At 40.8% G+C, this 21,776-nt stretch overlaps 1 protein-coding gene across 9 annotated transcripts in view; it reads left to right on the forward strand.

The window, feature by feature from the left end:
• The window catches only part of LOC109916413 (phospholipid scramblase 1-like), a 140,325-nt gene extending 124,521 nt beyond the window's left edge, over positions 1-15,804 (forward strand). For all 9 annotated transcript variants that reach the window (XM_048598386.1, XM_048598384.1, XM_048598387.1 and 6 more), the window contains 3 exons: positions 2,728-2,889; positions 11,315-11,415; positions 14,539-15,804. In XM_048598386.1, the coding sequence (XP_048454343.1) occupies positions 2,728-2,889; positions 11,315-11,380 (228 nt within the window). In that variant the 3' untranslated portion in view covers positions 11,381-11,415; positions 14,539-15,804. The remainder of the gene's footprint in view (positions 1-2,727; positions 2,890-11,314; positions 11,416-14,538) is intronic.
• The last annotated feature ends 5,972 nt before the right edge of the window (positions 15,805-21,776 follow it).

The raw sequence follows: 21,776 nt of genomic DNA on the forward strand, positions 1-21,776 counted from the left end.
CATAGGGAAACACAATTTATAAAGCGCCTTTAATTTGTGCCAGTAATTCAAATTGCTTCATAATTGTGAAATCACAAATCAGCATTCAACAGCTAAGGAGATATTATTAGGTATGACGAAGCATTTGACCAAAGTGAGGGATGTAAAAATCATAGACCTGAGTTCTCGTAAATTTCTAGTCCCAAGAAGTAAGAGCAAAAGTAGACCAGATAGGCTGCTGAGCCTGCTCTGCCTTTCATGGTCATCATGGCAGAACTTGCAAATCAAATCCATTTTCCCCCACACTTCCCATATTCAGTATGATTCAGAGACAAGATATTCATTCAGTGCCTTTGCTGTTTCCACATTCCCCATGATAATTCCTCCTGTTTCTGCTTCTAAGGTACACGTGTTTAGTTTGGCTACTTTTTCTCATACCTATAAAAACTCTGAATCTGCTTTATATATCTGGCTACTTTAGAAATGGAATATAAAAGTGAAGTAATTTTTGGTGATTCCTTGCTACTACCTAAAACTCACTCAATTCTCAGAATTGTTACTTTTTTTTGTGACATTTTAAGCTTCTTTGTGTCATCTAAAACTGTACTTAACTCTTTGAGAGGGGTAAGGATGGGTCTGTCTTGCTGAGTTTTATTTTTCAGGTGAATGTGATTTTATTCAGCATTTTCAATGATTTATTTAAATGTTTCCTACTATTTAATTACTGCCAACATTTTTGTCTGTTTATTCAATTGACTGTAGCCTGCATTCCCCCCTCAGTTCTACGAAATAGGCTTTGTTTGAGTGATTGAGCTATGTCTGTAAAGACCGTATCATTTTATTTTTCTGTATTTTTGTTAGTATTACATTGTTCTACAATTACATTGCCAGCTGTTTTAGGTATGACTACTTTAAAGTTTCTGAGTCTCTGTGTGTATCTGGGATAGAAACAAAACAGGCTTAAATGATCATAACAATTCAGTAATGGTTTCTGGGGTTCGCTTGAGTAATGGAGAAAGTAGGTTGTTACCTATGATGTTGTTGTAGTTGCTGCTGTTGCCTGCCTGAAAGTGTCCCAAAAGGACTTCAGCTACCCCTTTATGGGGCAATCTTTTAGCAAATGTGGTTTGAAAGGTAGAAAGTGCTCCACCATTACATATCTGGCAGCGGAAACTGCGTCATGTCAAAGTGTCTTCTTTCGAAGTTTTGTGAATCTTGGGAAGTCTCTACCCAGAAGTTCAGGATACACTATCATTGAGTTTAAACACTGACAGATTTTTGGTGTATCTCACCATTAAGTGATATTGGGAGTGGGTGTCGAAATGGAGTTTAAACCCACGATCAGCCCATGATCGTATTGAATGGCAGTGATTTCATTAGTTCTTCAAAACAACTCTTTTCCCCCCCACCTCCCACCTTTTCAATATAGCCAGTAAGAATTGGTCTGTGTTCTCCAGATCACCATTTAAACATGGTTAATACAGGATCATCTGTAGTATTTCAGAACTTCTAGTAACAAGAAATTCCAGTCTCCCTTCTATAGGCATGACTTTATTAAATTGGAAAATGTGCAGGAAAGGTTTAAAAGAATGTTACCGGGACTGGAGGGTTTGAGTGATTAGGAGAGGCTGGATAGGGTGGAATTTTTTTTTCTGGAGTATAAGAAGTTGAGGGGTGACCTCATCAAAGTTTATAAAATCATTAAGGGGCATGTATAAGGTGAATAGCAAATACTTTTTCCCTAGGGTAGGGGAGTTCAAAACTAGAGGGCATAATTGTAAGGTGAGAGGAGAAAGATTTAAAAGGGACCTGAGGGGCAACTTTTTCATACAAGGAATGGTTCATATATGGAATGAACTGCCAAAGGAAGTGGTAGGTGCAGGTACAGTTACAACTTTTAAAAGACATTTGGACAGGCACGTGAATTGGAAAGTGTTAGGGGTTTATGGGCCAAATGCAGGAAAATGGGTCTAGTTCAGTTTGGGAAATCCGTTCAGCATGGACGAGTTGGACTGCATGGTCAGTTTCCATACTGAAAGACTCAAGACTCTATAAAAATGAAAAGTGAGGCAAATGTTAGTTGATAATTAAAAATCTAATGAAGACTTAGACTATCAACCTAATTGGGGTGGAAATCCTATTTCTGACCCTGATTAAATTAAAAATTACTCACTTACTTTTTGATATCTTCTGTGCTGGAGACTCCTGGCATACAGGCCTCCTGTTATGAACTTGTTCAGGCATCCATGAATTCAGTAGTACAGAAAATCTTCAAAGAAACTACGTCCCATTTTGTAGTAATCTATGTAATGCATTCTGTGATTTTAAATGTCCAGCAGCACAGCTAGATACCTTCACATTTCCTTTGAAATGGTAAATGTATAAGTGTGGGGTTAGAGAGGCAAATGGCAGAGGGGCTAGGTTTACAGTTGGGTGATCTTTTAGATGCCACATAGGTGACGGAGGGAGTGTGCCAGATGGGCAAGGTGGATTGTGTATCAGTTGGTTGAGGTGCCAGGTGGGTGAGGTTAGTAGGATGCCATGTGGGTAGAGTACCAGGTGAGTAGGGTAGCTCCTAAGCTGAGAGAAGGAAACATGTCAGATTACCAGCATTGTGTTGAAAAGCCTCTCCATTTAGCCAAAATTGTAAAGTTGAAAGCCAGCCATAAGAAATCCATAATATAGGTCATTTTTCTTTTAATTTGGATCAAAATAAGATATTTTCTGTTTTGATTTTTTTGAAAATAGGTTGTAAGTCTGGATGAGACCAGTGTTGTTGGAAGGATATCAAAACAGTGGTCCGGTATTATTCGAGAATACCTCACAGATACTGATAACTTTGGAATTCAGTTTCCGATGGATTTAGATGTTAAGATTAAAGCTGTCCTTCTTGGAGCATGTTTGCTGGTGGTAAGTAATGAAGTAACATTATAGTTGGCACTGTTGGGAAGAAAACCATGGTAATCAACACATCCCAAACTGATGCTAAATGCAACGCTCCAATGTTCAAAAGTTAAGGATTGCAAATTCCTGGGATGGGTCATAACCAAAATTAAGTCTTTTGCTCATGTGGCCACAGGAGTTTGGGCAGGCATGAAATCTAGTTGGTGAACCAAACCCAAAGATGTTACATTATCTATTGGCATAAGTTTTACAATGGGCAAAGAAGGGTCAGCCTTTGGTCACTGACATATATTGTTCACAGTTTTAGTATGCAGTTATATCACCAGGACTAAATTTATGATGTCATGACTGAAATGAGAACAGTGCACTGTGTTTCTCTAATCCCACTACTCCATGGGTCATGACATAAATTTTATTATTTCAATAAGTTCTTGATATGACCAATTGTATGCTTTGTCAGTATTCAACACAAATAAACAAAAGGAATCAATCAGGTTTATTTAATAAACACAAAGGTATTGATTTAATATAAGTCAAAGCTCACTCCATGAAGATGTAGACTTAGTTAACACACAGTTTGTAATATAAAAATGTAAATGATTACCTCTTTAAATGATCAAATGTTCACAAATACCAGGTAAAGGGGAAAATAAAAGATTACTCTCAGCATAGACTCACTGTGAAGGAGAGTACTTTTGGCCAATAACATTTAGTTATTGAAGAAAAGAAAGTGGAGGAAGAGCTGTCAATCTCGCACTTTAGTACATGTACACAGGTCACTAGACATGGCAATTATTTCTGGGGTCTTGGCAGACACACTTACTCAGGAAGCACAACATTGAGAAATCCTCATCACTTTTCAAGGGAATAATTCGATTTCAAATTGGATTCACAACAAAGGTCCTTCAGAAGCAGGAGAAATAAGACAAGCAGTCTGTTCTTCTATAGTTCTCCCTCAGTTAAAAACCAAAATCTCTAACAGCCTGTGAATAACCATAAAGCTGAGTCAGGCGAGTCTAGCAAACAAAAACAGAAATTAGCTGAAACCATGTTGCTTCCAAGAAATGCCATATTTAATAAAATGTTCCACTATGTCCTTTCATTGACCTTTAAGAAACACCTATCGAACTTGAAATAGATCAATTCCTTCACCGGTTAAACCTGTATCCATTGGTATTTAAAAGTTGAGAGGTGATTTTACTGAAACATAAGATCTTGAGTGAACTTATTAGGTTGGATACAGAAGGTAATTGTGGACAGACTAAAATGACAGGACTTAGCTTAAGAATAAGAGGTCTCCCTTTTAAGACAGAGATGAGGAGAAATTTTCTGTCTCGAGGTTCATTAGAATGCAGAATTTTTTTCCCTAGAACGTAGTGGAGGCTGGTCTTTAAAATTTATTCTAGGCAATGCTAGGTTTTTGATACAGTTGATTCAGCAGTTATGCAGTACAGACTGAGAAGAGGAAGCTAGACCATGACCAGATCAGCCATGATTTTACTGAATGGTGGTGTGGGTGTGAGATGCCAACTATCTTCCTCCTGCTCCTATCTTTTTAATGTAGCTTAATTCAGTTTTACTGACATGCAGTCCATAACCTTTGACTTCATTGTAGATCAAAAATCTCTAAACACAGCGTTGAATAGCTTAAATAGCGTAGCATCCAGTGTTCTCTGGAGTAATGAGTTTAAAAGATTAATGATCCTCTGAGCAAAGAAAATCCTCTTCATCTCACTATTAAATGGGAGATCTCTTACTTTGAAACTAGTTCTGGATTTCCCATGAGGGTGAACATCCTCTTAACATTGCCCTGTCAAGCCCCTCTGAATCTTTCTTGTTTCAACAAGATCATCTCTCATTTTTCTGAACTTTAAAGAGTATTGGTCCAGTCTGTTCAACCTTTTCTCATAAGACAACCACTTCGTTCTGGGAATCAATGTCGTAAACCTTCTCTGAATTGCCTTCAACTCCAATGTGTCCCTCCTTGAATTAGAAAATTGAAATTGTAGTCAGAATCCCATATGTAGTTTCAGTAATGCTCTGTGCAGTCAGAATAAAGCTAGACTTCTCAGCTTTTATCCATCATCCCTCTTGCAGTAAAGACAAACATTTATTTTACATTCCTAATTACTTTTTGTACTTGCATGCTAACATTTTGTGATTCATGTAACAGGACATACAGATCTTGTTCTGTAACACTCGATATTCTCCCTATATTTGAATAATATTCTGCTTTTCTATACTCCCACCAAATTGGACAACCTCCCAATATTCTGTTTGCCACATTTTTGCCCACTGTCTTAATATCAACATTCTTTAATAGATTCTTTTGTGTTTTTCCAACATTTGCTTTCCAACCTAACTTTGTGTCATTGATTCTATCATCCATGTTATAAATTTGGTCGTAAATAATGATGGTCCTAACACTGAAAATGACCCAGTTAACACCTACTCCTAATTAATCAATCCTCTATTCATGCCAACATATCAACCCCTTAACGTAATGGGCTTTCATCTTATGTGGTAAACCTATTTGTGGCATCTCATCTGATAACTTTTGGAAATCCAAATACATTGTGTCTACAGTTTCTCTTTGGCCATCCTACTTGTTACTGAAACAACTCCACAGAGGCCAGTATTCCGTCACCTAGTTATGTTTTATTTACACTGCATAATACTTGACACTGGTCTGGCTTCCTCGGAGCCAGCTCTCCAAGTGAACAGAATCTCTGACACTGTCAGGTTAGCAGCCCCAATCAGGGAACTCATTCTATGAGCTGGCTGACCCTGTTACAATCACTATATCCCTCCCCGTCTAAGTCCAGTGATGTAGGCCTGTTCTTTTCCTTGTGGCCTCTCCTGGGGCATTTTTGCACTGGGTCTAGTTCCTCCGACCTCAGCCTTGGATATGGGCAGCGTGTACTGGACCGTAGCCTGCCTGTTGCGCTTGGAGCATCTCTTCTTGCGATTAAAGGGGTTGAAGCTGTGACATCTGCCATGTTAGATGGAGGTGCAGAACATACAGGTTCTGACAGTCTTTCTGGTTGTTCTGAGGGTCAGAACATGCTCCTTCTGAATAAAACTGTAAGAACTGTGGTTGCTGTAAATTGGAAACAAACACAGAAATTGTTGGAAAAGCTTGACAAGTCTGGCAGCATCTATGAAGAGAAATCCATTAATGTTTTGGGTCCAGTGACCCTCCTTCAATAAGGTTTGCTCCTGCCTTGTTTGTGAGTTTGCAGCTTTTATATGGTCCACATACTTGTTCTGGACCATCGCACCTACCCGAATTTTACAAGTTACTGGACCTGACCTCATGTTGACCATGCCTCTTACCCATGCAGGGCCATTTCCATGGTTTCAGAACCAAACTTCATCCCCTGAAGTAAACTGTCTCTCTCATTTAGAGGAGTCTTCTGAACGGCATTGGCGTTCCTGATTCTGTTTCACCCCTTCCCTCCCTCCAGGTCTGAGAAGATCAGAATTAACCTGGTGTGGAGTCTTCACCACATTAGCAACTTTGCTGGAGCTATCCCTGTGGTTGCATGAAGGGTGATCTGTTAATCAAATAGGAATCAGGACAATTTTTGGTATCAAGTCAAGTTGTAGGCTGTTTCTTTAAGCCTGCCTTCAAAGTTTGGACTGCTGTTTTCACTAGACCAATTGATGATGGATGGTATGGAGCTGTCTTTAAATGCCAAATGCTACTTCACTTTAGAAAACATTCAAATTCTCTACTGGTAAATGATGGCCTGTTGTCTGTGACTGAAACTTCCAGGAGTCCGTGTATTGCAAAAGATGCTCAAAGCTTTTTCTATTGTTGTCCCCCATATACAACAAATGAACTTAATGCACGTCCAACCACTTTCAGTGGGCGCCCACAATGATTAAGAATTTTGAGCCCACGAAAGGGCTGGCACAGGTGACTGTAACCAGGTCCAGGGATTACCCGGCCATTACCATGAATGTGAGGGAGCTGCTGTCGGTAATTTTTGTGCTTGTTGGCACTCTGGGCACTGCCCCATCAACACGGCTATGTCTACATCCAATCCTAGATACCAGACATAACCTCACACCAACATCTTCATTTTGGATATGCCTGGATGACCTTGGTGGAGTTTAGCCAGTATTTGGTGGCAACCTTTGCTCAGGACAATCACTATTGCTCCCCTCAATAAAATCATGTCCTGTACAGTGATCTGGTCTCACTGGGTCCAGAAAAATTTTAATACTGGTTGTGATGGTACTTTTGTTTCCCCCATCACCACCAGCTGTTTCAGTTTTGCCAGGATGAGATCTTGTGACCACAGTCTGATATTGTCAGCAGTGACCAGAAGGGTATCCAGAAAGTTTAAAACCAGAACGGACTGTTCTAGTGGCGGCACCACCGGTGGTGTATCCACCAATGGGAGGTGGCTCAAGGCATCCGCATTTGCTACTTGGCCTCCCAGATGGTGTTCCAACTTGTAATTATATGCATTTAAAATGAGAGCCCACCGCTAAATTCAACCTGAAGCTATGGGTGGTGTGGCCTGGTTCTGTTTGAGTAGCACTATCAGGGGTTTCCTGTCGGTTACTATTACAAATTTACGTCTGTAAAGGTACTGATGGAACTTTCTCACACCAAACCTTCCTTCTCTATCTGGGCGAATTTGTGCTCTGCATCAGCTAAAGTCTGGGAAGTATACGCTTTTGGGCATTCCTCTTCATTGGGCCATATGTGAGCCAATACAGGGAGGCATCATATGTCAGCTGTACATCTCACTTGGGATCGTAATGTGCCAATGCCTTAGATGATAGCTGCTTGTTCATTTCCCTAAAGGCTAAGGCTTGGTTAAGAGACCATTTCCAAGGCTGACCCTTTTTCAATAGCAGATGTAAGGGTGCCACAATGGAGTCCAGGTTATGTATGAACTTTCTGTAATAATTCACCAATCTAAGGAAATACGTAAGCTCTGGTACAGACGTGGGAGCTGGGGCACCTATTGATTGCTCTTACTTTATGTTCCAATGGGTGTAACGTGGTCTTGTCAACTCTGGCCCAAGTAAGTCATTTAGGGTGCCTGAAAAACACAGTTTTCCAATCTAAGGCATACGCCCACCTTGGAGAAATGTTTAAGCACTATGTCCAAGTTCTCCAAATGCTCTTTATTGATCTTCTCCATTAATAGCACGTCATGCAGATAAATGGTGACATGAGCTATACTTTGTAAAATGTTCTCCATCATCTGCTGGAAAATGGCACAAGCTGATGGTACCCCAATTGGCAGTCTCACATATTGGTACAAATCCTTTATGGGCATTAATTGTAGCATACTTATGGGAATCCTCATCTAAACCCAATTTTGGGAATGCATGGCTCATGTCCAGCTTCATGAAGGGCAGCTCGCCTGCCAGTTTTGTGTATAAATCCTCTATGCAAGGGATTGGGTATTTATCTAGCTGCAAGAAGCAGTTTACCATTTATTTAAAATCCCCACAAAGACGAACCAACCCATTGGACTTCACAATCAGTGCGACCGATGCTGCCCATTCTGCAAACTGCACTGGTTTGATGATTCCTTTGTTTTCCAGCCTCCTGATTTCTGCCTCTACTTTTGCACGTAAGGCAAATGGCACTGGGTGGGCCTTGTGGAATTGTGGAACATCTTCCTGGTCAATATGCAAACTGGCCTTGGCTCTTTCCATAGTGCCTAGACCTTCTTGACAAACTTTTGGATATTTAAGATTTCACTCGGGCAGCTATTTTCTAGTTGAAAAATGTTGAGCCAATCAAGGTGAATCTTTCTCAATCAATTTCACCCCATCAAGCTTGGGTCTGGATGTTTTACTACAATCAGTGAATAACTGAACCAGCTGCTTTTCCTGGAAGACCGGATCCAAAGTTGTACCCTTAATCTGTAAATTTTCCCCGTTCATAGGTTCTCGGTCTAGCCAAGTTCTTGGGCAAACTTAAAGGTTGGAGTCTGGAGTGAATTTTGTTAAAGACTGGTTCCTCAGTCACTGATACAGCCTTGCCGGTATCAACTTAGAATGAGGTGACGATTTAAACAGATGTACATTTTGATTGGTTCTGCTTTGGATGTTGCTAAGCAATCTGATTATTCCAAACCAGATGTAGGTGGACTTTCCAAGGTATGCACTCTCCTGGATACCAGCCTATGAATTCCCTTACTGAATTTAGGTACAGTAGGACACCTTTAGGTGTCTGGAGTCCACATACCAGCAGCAACTACAATGACTTGCCAGCCAGGATCCTGAAGATAATGTTAACCGTTTGGCTGAGACTTGACTTTGTTTTGGGGTTTTGTTGTGGGCTGATCTAGAGTCCCTCTGTTCAGGATATGTCCTGAGTGAGGCTATGCAATTGTCTTCACTCAAGGATTGTTACCCAACCTCAGGTGGACTGGCAATGGTGTCCACTTCCATTGGAATACCCCTGTAGTTCATATGCTCTACTTGCTGCATTTTCTAATGACCAAGACAATTGTGGTGCCTTTTTGAAGTCTAGTTGGGCTTCAGTTAGTAGGCAGTTTTGCATGGTTACATCATTACTCCCACGTACCAAATGATCTCTCAGCCTCGCCACTGGTTCTTGAGCTGCCAAGTAAAACCAATAGCATCTCAGAATTAGAGGAGACTTGGAGTTGTAATATTCCTTGATTAAATCTGTAAATCTTGAAAAGCTTTAGTATCTGGTGCCTCAGGAAAGGTTAGGGTTCTAATAGCTGAAAAAGCTGCTGATCCACAAGCTGTCAGGAGAATTACTTGTTGCTTTTCATCTGCCCCAGTGTTGTTTTCATAGAAAAAAAATTCTTTCCACAGTCTGTGACAGCAAGATTTGAACGAGTCAAACTTCCCAAATAATGGCATGATGCCAGAAATGCTTACCCCAATTCCAAGATGACTGTTGCAAGCAAATTTCTTCAGGAGCATATCTTTTTTTCTCTCGTTGCCACTGAAATAACTCCATAGAGGCTGGTATCCCATCACCAAGTCACCCTTTATTTACACGTGGAGATTCCTTGACACTGGTCTGGGTTCTCATAGCCAACTCGCGGTGAACAGAAACTCTGACACTTCTGTTTCTAGCTGTCAGCCAGGGCTTCCTGATTGGACCAGGTTAACAGCCACAAATCAGGGAACTCATTCTCTGGGGTCCACCTGGCTGACCTTGTTACAATCACTACAGTTATTGCCTCAAAAATAGATAAAAACAAGTCCTGAAAAGTAACTAGAAGGCTGAAATTACAACTGGAATGGGCCTTTTGTAATTATTTAAAATCATTTTCTCCTGTGAATTTGTTCTACCGTAGTTGGTGAGTAAAGCAGCTGGCTAGTCAAGCGCTGGTACATAGTAACTTTGGAAGCACTTTTGTAATCACGGAGACATGAATTTAGACAACAAATACAACTTTCAGCATGGAATCCTGGTGCCAGTCCAGTTGCCTACAGTACTATGGCAGATAGCTCACTTTTAGTTCCTAAAGTAATTGCACTTTACGCCTGCCATACTGAAGTCTCCAAAAGTTGCGCATTATTTCTGCAACAATTGTCAGTTTGTCTGGCATGAATTGACACTCTCTTGGTTGTTGATATGTATCAGTGGATTCAGCTGCTGACCCACCATCTGCCAATTTCAGCAGGAGCTGTAGAAAGCATCATAGAATTAGAGAACTAAACAACACAAAATGGAGGCCATTTGGCCCATGTCTGTGGTAGGTCTTTGAAAGTGTTACCTAGTTAGCCCTGCTCCCTTGCTTTTATTCCATAGCTATATACCCTATTCTCCTTCAAATATTTTGCTTGCCTTTTGAAAGTTATGTTTGAATGTGCATTTCCCATCCACTCGGGCAGTGTACTGGAGTCATCATAATGCCCCTTTTAAGTTGTTTTTCCTCACGCCGCCTTTGGGAAAAGAACAAATTACCTGAGCCCTGTGGTTACCAACTATTCTTCAAGTGGAAACATTGTAAGGAAGGGGGTGAAAGTATCAAAACCATTTATGATTTGAAAGTCTTTCCTTAAAGGTTTTTTTTCCCTGCTCTGAGGAGAACAATTCCAGTTTCTGTAGTCTTTCCAAACAGAAGTTCTGTGCTCTAGGTTCCATTCTGGTTAATATTCTGTTTACATTCTCCACAGCATTGTCACATTTTAAACGTATGGTACTCAAAAATGACCACAACAATACAGCAAGAATATAATTATTTCATAAAGATAAAGCTCAGCTTCCTTGCTCACGTGTCCTATGCCTTTGTTTTTAAAGCCAATATTCTCAGATGCCTTCGGAAATTATGCTGTGTATACTCAAGTCCAGATCTTCTGAATTCATATAAATCTTCCCCATCTAGGGGATTTAATTTTAATGTTAGTGACTGAGATCTTTATAATACATTGCAAACATTTTTTTCTGATATTTCCTTTTCCCCAGGATTTCATGTACTTTGAGCAAAATTCTGGAGGTGTGCAACATGGCGGAGCTTGGCGGATGCTTTAGTGACAAAATTGCACAGCTTCATCAGAAACATTATGGTAAGATTTAAGGCTCTCTGTATTGACATTTTTCCAATTTATTACAGATGAAACTAATTACTAATGTTACAGATGTCTTTTCAAGCTATTCTGGTCGTTTGTAAGTTTAAAAGAAATTGGAGAAACTAATGGGACTATTTAAGGATCTTGAGTAGATCCTTATTTAAGAATAAAGAGATTTTATGGAGACAGAACATGGTTGAGGTACTTAAAGAGCACTTTGCATCTGTCATCACTAAAGTCGACAATTCTGGGAATTTTACAGTTGAGAAGGAATTAGTAGTGAAATTGTCAGGTAAATGTAGATAAAGAGGAGGGACTATGCTGTTTGGCAGTGTTCAAAATGGGAAAAGTATCCAGTTTAGATAGTTGAGGGGAGAAAGGTGAAAATAATGATATTCTAACCACAATCTTCCAATCCTCCTTTTGATATGAAGTGGTTTGGAAGACTCGAGGATTGCAAATATTGCATTGTTTTTTTAAAAAAGGAATGATATGAATCCAATAACTATAGGCTAGTCAGCTTGATGGCAGAGATGGAAAAAGCTTGAGAAAATAATCCAGTCCAAAATTAATTATCACTTGGAAGAATATTGCAGCTGGTATGAGTTGATGAAGCCATCATGATTTGATTTATTTTCCATTTTGTAGGGAAAAATGAATAATTAAAACATTCTTGCTGTTTGCAATTATTGACATCAGCTAACTCAGCATAGATTAGAAATCCACTTTTACTGATCCATTAAATATGATGCCACAATGTGAAGTCGGGGCCTGGATCATATGCTCCCCTGTCAGCAAGTTTGAGGGCAGAGGAGGTGCAAAAAATGACCAGGTGGTTTCTCTGCCACATACCTGTCCATCCCTGCCATTTCTGAAATGCTACAAGGTGGGGCAGGGATGGCACAGTTGGCATACCCTCTGTCTGTTAACTTGAGGGCCTTATCCTCCTTAGCTAGTATATTACTTATGTTGAGGGTAGGCCCACACCATGTGGGAAGCTGAAGACCTTCCATGATCCACAGCAGGTTTATTGTTGTATAACTGTTCAATACAAGTACCAGTGTCAATGCCAGAAATGCTAGGGAATACAGGGTTGAGAGACAGGAAGGAACTGAAAGACATCAATTTTCGCAGAGGAATGGTGTTGAGGATATTGATGGGATTAAAGGCCTATAAATCCCCAGGGCCTGATAATCTATATCCCATTGTATTTAAGGAAGTGGCCCTAGGAATAGTGGTGGTCATCTTCCAAAGTTCAACAGGCTCTGGAAGGTTTCCTACCTATTGGAGGATGGCTAATGTAGCACCACTATTTAAAAAGGGAGGTAGAGAGAAACTACTGTGTTGTCGTTTGACGCAACCTGAGCGTAGGTGCTCTACAAAGTGGTCTCTGAGCCTCCGCTTGGTTTCTCCGATGTACAGCAGGCCACATCGGGAACAGTGGATACAATAGACTACATTAGCGGATGTGCAGGTGAACATCTGTTTGATGTGGAAGGTTTTTTTGGGGCCTCGGATGGAGGTGAGGGAGGAGATGTGCTACACCTACCTGCACTCACTTTTACTAGCTTCATGCCCGCCTCCTTGACCTGTCTGTCGTCTCTCCCACCTATCCGCCCCTCCCTCCTCACTGACCAATTCCCACCACTGCCTACCTGCCTGGATCATCTACCTTTCCCAGCCCAACTCCACTACCCACCACCACCACCAGCCCCCCACCCCCCCGCTACTTTTTTTCAAAGCTCCCTTCCCCTCCCCCATTTCTGAAGAAGGATCTAGGCCCGAAATGTCAGTTTTCCTGCTCCTCTGATGCTGCCTGGCCTGCTGTGTTCATCCAACTCCACACTGTTATCTGAGTCCAGCATTGGCAGTTCTTACTATCTCTGTGAATTACTTGTTGATTTGCTACATTTGATATTTGTATAATATCCCCATGACCATGATCACCAACTTTTTTTTTCTTAACTCTAATCAAATGGATTCACTCCTTGCCCTTTCAAGAATTTCCTCTTTCCAACAAAGCAGTGTGTCTAATTTAGTTCTGCTATCCAACATTCCTTTTATTACTTCCATATAACTTTGTCTCTTTGTATTTTTTTGAACCATGTTTCAATTATTGCACCTATGTCACTTCCCAGATGAATATTAGTGCCTGTAGCTCTCATCCATATTCACATACGTTGTGCATTTATGCAAATCCATTATAAACCTACCTTTTATATTCTGCATAATCTTTCTCGGTCTACTTTGATCGAAAAGGATACTACTTGCTCCTGTGTTCTGTCCAACACACTCAATATACACATTTTATTCCTCTTTTCTATATTGCCTCTGGATGTGTAAAGGTTGTTTTGCTTTGTAAGGGAAACCAGAACTAGGGGACACAGTTTTAAAAACAAGGAGTCTCCCATTTAAGATGAAAGCAAGATTTTTTTTTTATCTCTTAGAAGATCAGGAGTCTCCATCTTCCCAGGAGTGGTAGAGGCAGTCACTGAATATTTTTCTAAGGCAGAAGTAGAGAGATTCATGACTAACAAAAGAGTCAAAGGTTATTCGCGATGGTTAGGAATTTGGGGTTGATGCCAACAATCAGATCAGCCATGATCTTATTAGTGGGTGGAACAGACTCAGTGCTTGTAAGGCCTAACCCTGCTCCTAGTCTCCTCATGTTTGTTTCTTTGTATGTCCTGTGTGTTGATAACAGGTCATTTCTATGTTAGCTTAAGACCTCCCCAGGCAAAACTAGGGAGCCTTGCTGTGAGATTCCTGTCTTATTGATGTGCAAACTGTTAATTTTAAAACATGCATTTATTCTAGGATTGGTTCTAATGCCTATGTATTGGAAATCTTCCCACCTACACCATATCTCAAATGACTCAATTATTCTCAATTGTGTTCATAACCATTGAGGGAACCTAGTTTATTCTTCAGCACATGCTTTCGTGCAATTGAATTTCGTTATAATACAGAGGATATACCATGTGAATTTCTTCATATTTAGTAGCATTTAGGATTTAAATGTAAATAAAGTTCAAGTGTGTGTCGCTGACATTTAGAGTTGAATTATTTGTCTTTGTGAAAGGTAGATTCTTTAAAGTTATTTGTCTTTTTTTCATCCAGATGTTTTATGAAGGACAAAGAGATAAGCTGGACAACCTGACAGACATCCAATAATGTGCCTAACTTAAACTCAACTAGGAATTAATAGAATCAGAAGTAATTCATAGGAATTTTTTGTGAGCTGTTTTATTACACTGTCAAAGTGGTTTCATTCAATATTTCAAAAAACTAAAAATCTTCTTTTTATTTTTAACATTTATTTAATATCATTGAAGTGGTTTATCGGTATATCTGGTATTGTCTGTTGAAATATCAGATATCTATATTGTTATCACATTAAACTGGGAATTTCCTTGGATCGGTTCTTATGCTACCACCATAACTGCCAGAAGTGCTAAGGAGAATCCATGCACACGTGTCAGTGGGATTTCTGACAAACAAGGCAGGGGTAACAAGGAAGAATGTCTTTACACAGAGAGTGGTGATGACTTGGAACTCCTGCCTACAAGGATGGTGGAAGCAGAGGTGCTAAAAAAAAAACAAGAAAATTGGGTAGATGTTTGAATGAAATAAATTTTCAGCATTACAATGATAGACTGGGGAGTGGCACTAATTGATGTGGTTTTTGGAGAGTCTGGATAGATCGATGGGGTGATGGCCTCCATGTGTGCCATATTGATTTGCCATAACTTGAAAGTCATGGAATAGGACTGTTTCGAAGGTAATTGTCATTGTTTCCTATTTGTTCCGTCCAAAATACCTATACTGTATTGTAGCCCCAAGTGTGTAACCAATGTTAGAGAATAGTGTCCATGTTTTTTTCAGATGTTACTATCGTTGGTACAAATTTTTAGCAAAAATTTGGATTTTAATAATGCATATGTAAGAAACAGATTTGTTTATGAAACTCTTAATCCCATGTAAGAAAATACTGCTCATAAAAAATGATTGCAGTTTATACCATACATTTGAACCATACACTTACATCTTGAGAAAACCCTCTGATAATGATGAAATTTCTAATTGTTACAATTTCAATTATTATTCAGGGGATGGATTATAATTTTTGGAGAAGGAAGATGCTTTAAATGGTTCAATATTGATCCCTGTAGGCATAATAGGGAAAAAAAAGTCACGTCATGAGGAAAACACTTTTTGTTACATTTAATCATTTTCGGTTCCAGCAAGAAAACAGAAGTAGGGAAAATGTAACAAGGTTTCAGTGATTGTGATATGGACATGATTTATAGTTATTGAGTTGCAATTGTCATTCATACAGTCTGTATTAATAAAGCAACAATAATTAAAGCTTATTCACTCCAACAAGTATGGGTGTGATCTTCTCTCTAAAGATTTCCAAGGTCTGCACTAATGGGAGATTTGCACACATCTATCTGTAAGGGCTTTTATCAGAACGTATTGATACCTTGTGATTCACATTGTAAATTTTGCCAATACAGCATTAAATTAACAGGAGATATGAACTTTTTGACAAATGGTTGCCTAATTCCACTTTATTCTCTTTTTGAATTTTTTTTCTTACGTTCACGGGATGTGGGTGTCATTAGATAGGCTGGTATTTATTGCCCGTCTCTAATTTTACTAGAGAAGGTGATGGTGACTCATATTCTTAACCTGCCGCAGTCCTTAGCTTGTTTTAAAAAAAAAACACACAGCTGTTAGGGAGGGAATTCCAGGATTTTGACCCAGGGACTTTGAAGGAACAGTGTTGTAATTCTGAGTCAGGACAGTGTGTGGCTTGGAGGGAAATGGAACGGCTGCGGTGTTTCTATGTATCAGCTGCTAAGGAGCATTGGTGTGTTTACTGTGAGGTGTAGCTTGTAGATGGTATACATTGCGATCACTGTGTATTGATGGTGAAAAGATTGAATGTGGAGAGTAGTGACTAGTGTATCGATCAAGCAACCTGCTTTCTCCTGATTGTGTTGAGCTGCTTCAGTGTTGTTGGCAGAGTACCCTTCTAGGCAAGTGGAAAGCATTATATCACATTCAGACAAACGGCAAACTGGATGGCACGGGCAAATCGGGTCGACCTTCCGTGCTGTAGACCTCTGACAATCCTGACCTGTGCCTTGCAAGTGTTAGGTACTAGAAAGACAGTATGTGAGTTATCACCACAAAACCATTGGTGATTGTCATAAAAACCCATCTGGTTCACACATACCCTTTTTAAGGAAGGAAAGCTGCAGTCCTTGCCTGGCCTGAATTACATGTGCCCTCTGAAATGACCTCACATCTTCATGATGAGTGTTACAAACCATTGCTTAGTTTAGTAATGAAACTGGATGGATCACCTGGCATTGACCTAGGCATGGGAAGAATAACAATATTAGCTCTGGAGACCCTGCAAAATCCTCCTTACTAACAGGAGAGCTGGTGTCAAAATTTGTAATGTAGTTTAGTCATACTCATGGAATCTCCATTACCAGACAATGTCCCAAACACCATCCCTGGGTATATCCTGCCCCAGCAGCAAGACAGGTGCAGCAGAAGTGGTGGCACAATAGTATACATTTAGGTGGGAGTTGCCGTCAGAGTTCCCAAAATTAGTTCCAGACCTCATGAAGCCCTGTAACATTGGGTCAAAAATGGGGCAAGGAAACCTCCTGTGGGTTACCACACACCACCACCACCACCCCTTCAGCTGATGAATCTGTATTGCACATTGTTGAACAACACTTGAAAGAAGCATTGGGTTTGGTTTGGTTTGGTTTGATTTGATTTATTGTAGTCACATGTACTTAAATAAAGTAAAAAGCTTTGTTTTGCGAGCAGTAAAGGCAGATCATAGTAAACAAGGAAATACAGATCATAGGGCGCTTAGACAGAGTGCGGCATACAAGGTTATGGCTGCCAGGAGGTGCACAAAGCAAGATCAACTTTAACTAGTTCAACATTATTTGAGGTTAGAGAGGTCTATTCAGCAATCTAATAATGGCATGAAAGAAGCTGCTCTTGAACCTTTTAGCGAGTGTGTTCAAGCTTCTGCATTTTCTGCCTGATGGCAGAGAGCGTTATCGGAGTAGGAGGGGTCTTTAATGATGTTGGCAGCCTTTCTCTGGCAATGGGAAGTGTAAATGGAATCAATAGATGAGATGTTAGCTTCTGTGATGGTCTGAGCTGTGCATACCACCTTCTGTAGTTTCTTGCGGTCCTGGGCAGAGCAGTTGCCATACCAGGCCGTTATGCACCTGATGAAATTGCAAGCACAGAGACTGTAATCTAGATGGGGGATTTCAATGTGCATTATCAGGAATGGCTTGGCAGTACCACTACTGACAGAGCTGGTTAAGTCTTAAAGGACATTATTGTTAGACTGGGTCTGCTGCAATTAGGGAAGGAACCAACAAGCAGGAACCCATACTTGACCTCATCCTCACCAATCTGCCTGCCACATATAAATGTATCAATGATAGTATTGGTAGGAGTGACCTCTGCTCAGTCTTTGTGCTGACAAAGTCCCATCTTAACATTGAGGATACTGGGTGCATTGTGTGGCACTATGACCATGCTAACTGGGATAGAATCTGGTAGATCTAGCAACAGAAGATTAGGCATCCAGGAGGCCATTATTAGCAGCAGAATTGTACTTGAGGACAATCTCCAAGCCCATGGCTTGGCATACCCTCCACCATACCATTATACCATTAAGCCAGCAATGCAACTCTGGCTCAACAAAAAGTGCAGGAGGCCATGCCAGGAGCAGCACCAGACATACCTAAAAATGAGGTGTCAATCTGGTGAAGCCACAACACAATTGTGAGTTTTAACACTCGTGTGCCAAAAATTATAAACATCAGTGATAGGCCACGCTAAGAAATTCCAAAACTAATGAATCAGATCCAAGCTCTGCAGTGCTGTTGTGCATAGCCGTGAATGGTGATGGGCAATTAAACAACAAACTGGAGGAAGAGGCTCCGCAAATATTCCCATTGTCACCAATGGGTGGTTGGGGGGTGGGAGGTGGGGTTGGGGTGGTGTAATACATTAGTGCAAAAGTTAAAGCTAAAGTACTTGTAATAATTTTCAGCCAGAGGATACATTTGTCTCCTCAGATGGTCCTCAGTATACCAGATGTCAGCCTTCATCCAGGGTGATTCACTCCATGTGATATCAAGAAACAGCTGAATGTACTAGAAACTGGGAAGGTTAAAGGCCTTGAAGACTATAGGTTGGTAATTCAGAAACCCAGCTTAATGTGCTGTAGATCCTTTAGTCATTAACAGAATGAGGGTATTGCTGGCTAGGCAGCATTTATTACCCATCCCTAATTGCCCAGAGGGCAGTTAAGAGTCAACCACATTGCTGTGGGTCTGGAATCACATGTAGGCCAGACTAGGTAAGGATGGCAATTTCCTTCTCTAAAGGACATTAGTGAACCAGATGGGACAATTGACAATGGATTCATGGTCATCATTAGATTCTTAATTCCAGATATTTTATTGAATTCGAGTTCCACCATCTGCATTGGCAAGATTCAAACCCGGGTCCCCAGGATGTTATCTGGGTCTCTGGATTAACTGTCCAGTGATAATACCACTAAGCCATCACCTCCCTGCCAAGATCCTACTGAGACAGATTGTGAAATTTGAATTCAATAAAATCTAGACTAAAAATAAAACTGGCCTATTAGCAATCATGTAACCATTGTTGTAAAAGTTCATCTGGTTCACTAATGCCCTTCAGGGAAGGATATCTATCATCCTCACTTGGTTTGGACTATGTCTGACTCCACACCCACTCTTCATCCTGAATTGTCCTCTGGGCAATTAAGGGTGGCCAAACTGTTCTAGTTCAGCTACAATCTGCCTGACCATGTGGAAAATTGCCCAAGTATGTCCTGTGACTGCTCCTGACATCAAGGCTGTATTTGACTGAGATTGGCAACAAGGAGTCTGAGCAAAACTGGAGTCAGTGTGAATCAGGGGGCAAGCCCTCCCTTTTTCCTTGGGTACCTTCACAATCTTCCACTCACTCCAATGTCAACAATATAAAAGTTCCTTTCAGTTCTGAACAGTCATAATGGACTCGAAACACTAACTTTGTTTCTTGCTCCACAGGTGCTGCCAGACCTGCTGAATCTCTCCAGCAATTTCTGTTGTTGACCTTGTTGCCTTCTACAGGCAGTATATGACTTCAGTAGAATAGGTGGAGCCAATGTAACAAACATGCACCACTTAAGTACCATTAACTTGTATAACACCAAAGCTATCTAAAAACAAGTTTCCAAACTAGTGAAGCTGTGACACAGGATTACATATGTGCTAAGCAACAGAACTAGCATACTATAGACGCAGCTTGGTCATCTCATAACAAATTGATCAGATTAAAGCTTTGAGGTCCTGACACATGCAGTTCTATTTTAGACAATTTAACCACTAACTAGAGGAGTTTCCATGTACATCATATCATCCACAATACTAGAAACAGATTATGCGTAAAAGAATAGACTAAAATGTTGCAAAAATCTTCAGCCTGAAGCATCAGGTTTTATGTCTTCCACCACAGAAGCCAAATTTCAGTCAAGTATTTTCACTCCACGTGATAGCAAGCATTTGCTGAGCACAATGGATAAAGCAAAGCCAATGTACTCCTATGATCTCACAGCTGAAGAGTGGCTCCAGAACCAGACCTGCCTGCAACCAAGCTGCGCTGGTGTAGTTGGTGTCCAGCCAGCAAAATTAAATATTGTGGCCCAAACATGTCCTGTCTTCAAAAGTAGGAAAAGTCAACTCTGGTCACTTACCAATATATCAGCCTACTCTCTATTATCAACAAAATGATAGAAGGATTTGCTTCGAAGCACAACTGACGCAGTAACTTGCTCATTGATGCTCAATTTGTGTTCTGCGAGGAGCACCCTGTCCAGATCACTTACAACCTTAGTACAAATATGGAAAAAAAAAATGCACTGAACCCAAAGGTGAGGTGAAACTGTTAGCACTCGCCATCAATTCAGCATCTGGCCAGGTGTGATATCACAAACCCCAGTTACATTACAATCGATGAGTGTTATGGAAAAGCTCCACCTACCAAGGGGTCTGAGCAAAACTGCAGTCAGTGGGAATCAGGGGGGCAAGCTCTCCCTTTTTGTTTACATGTTTCAGTAAGATCAGGGAAGGTGGTAAAAGAGGGGGAGGTGTGGCATTGTTAGTCAAGGACGGTATTACGGTGGCAGAAAGGACATTTGATGACAACTCGTCTACTGAGGTAGTATGGGCTGAGGTTAGAACCAGGAAAGGAGAGGTCACCCTGTTCGGAGTTTTCTATAGGCCTCCGAAAAGTTCCAGAGATGTAGAGGAAAATATTGCAAAGATGATTCTGGATAGGAGCGAAAGTAACAGGGTAGTTGTTATGGGGGACTTTAACTTTCCAAATATTGACTGGAAACGCTATAGTTCGAGTACTTCAGATGGGTCAGTTTTTGTCCAATGTGTGCAGGAGGGTTTCCTGACACAGTATGTAGATAGGCCAACAAGGGGCGAGGCCACATTGGATTTGGTACTGGGTAATGAACCAGGCCAGGTGTTAGATTTGGAGATAGGTGAGCACTTTGGTGATAGTGACCACAATTTGGTTACATTTACTTTAGCGATGGAAAGGGATCGGTATATACCGCAGGGCAAGAGTTATAGCTGGGGGAAAGGCAATTATGAGGCGATGAGGCAAGATTTAGGATGCATAGGATGGAGAAGGAAACTGCAGGGGCTGGGCACAATTGAAATGTGGAGCTTGTTCAAGGAACAGCTACTGCGTGTCCTTGAGAAGTATGTACCTGTCAGGCAGGGAGGAAGTGGTCGAGCGAGGGAACCGTGGTTTACTAAAGAAGTTGAATCTCTTGTCAAGAGGAAGAAGGAGGCTTATGTAGAGATGAGGCGTGAAGGCTCAGTTAGGGCGCTTGAGAGTTACAAGTTAGCCAGGAAGGACCTAAAGAGAGAGCTAAGAAGAGCCAGGAGGGGACATGAGAAGTCTTTAGCAGGTAGGATCAAGGAAAACCCTAAAGCTTTCTATAGGTATGTCAGGAATAAAAGAATGACTAGAGTAAGATTGGGGCCGGTCAAGGACAGTAGTGGGAAGTTGTGCGTGGAGTCCGAAGAGATAGGAGAGGTGCTAAATGAATATTTTTCGTCAGTATTCACACAGGAAAAAGACAAAGACAAAGACAATGTCGTCGAGGAGAATACTGAGATACAGTCTATTAGACTAGACGGGATTGAGGTTCATAAGGAGGAGGTGTTAGCAATTCTGGAAGGTGTGAAAATAGATAAGTCCCCTGG

Source organism: Rhincodon typus, chromosome 6 (genome assembly GCF_021869965.1).
Source record: "Rhincodon typus isolate 14 chromosome 6, sRhiTyp1.1, whole genome shotgun sequence".
NCBI lineage: Eukaryota > Metazoa > Chordata > Chondrichthyes > Orectolobiformes > Rhincodontidae > Rhincodon > Rhincodon typus.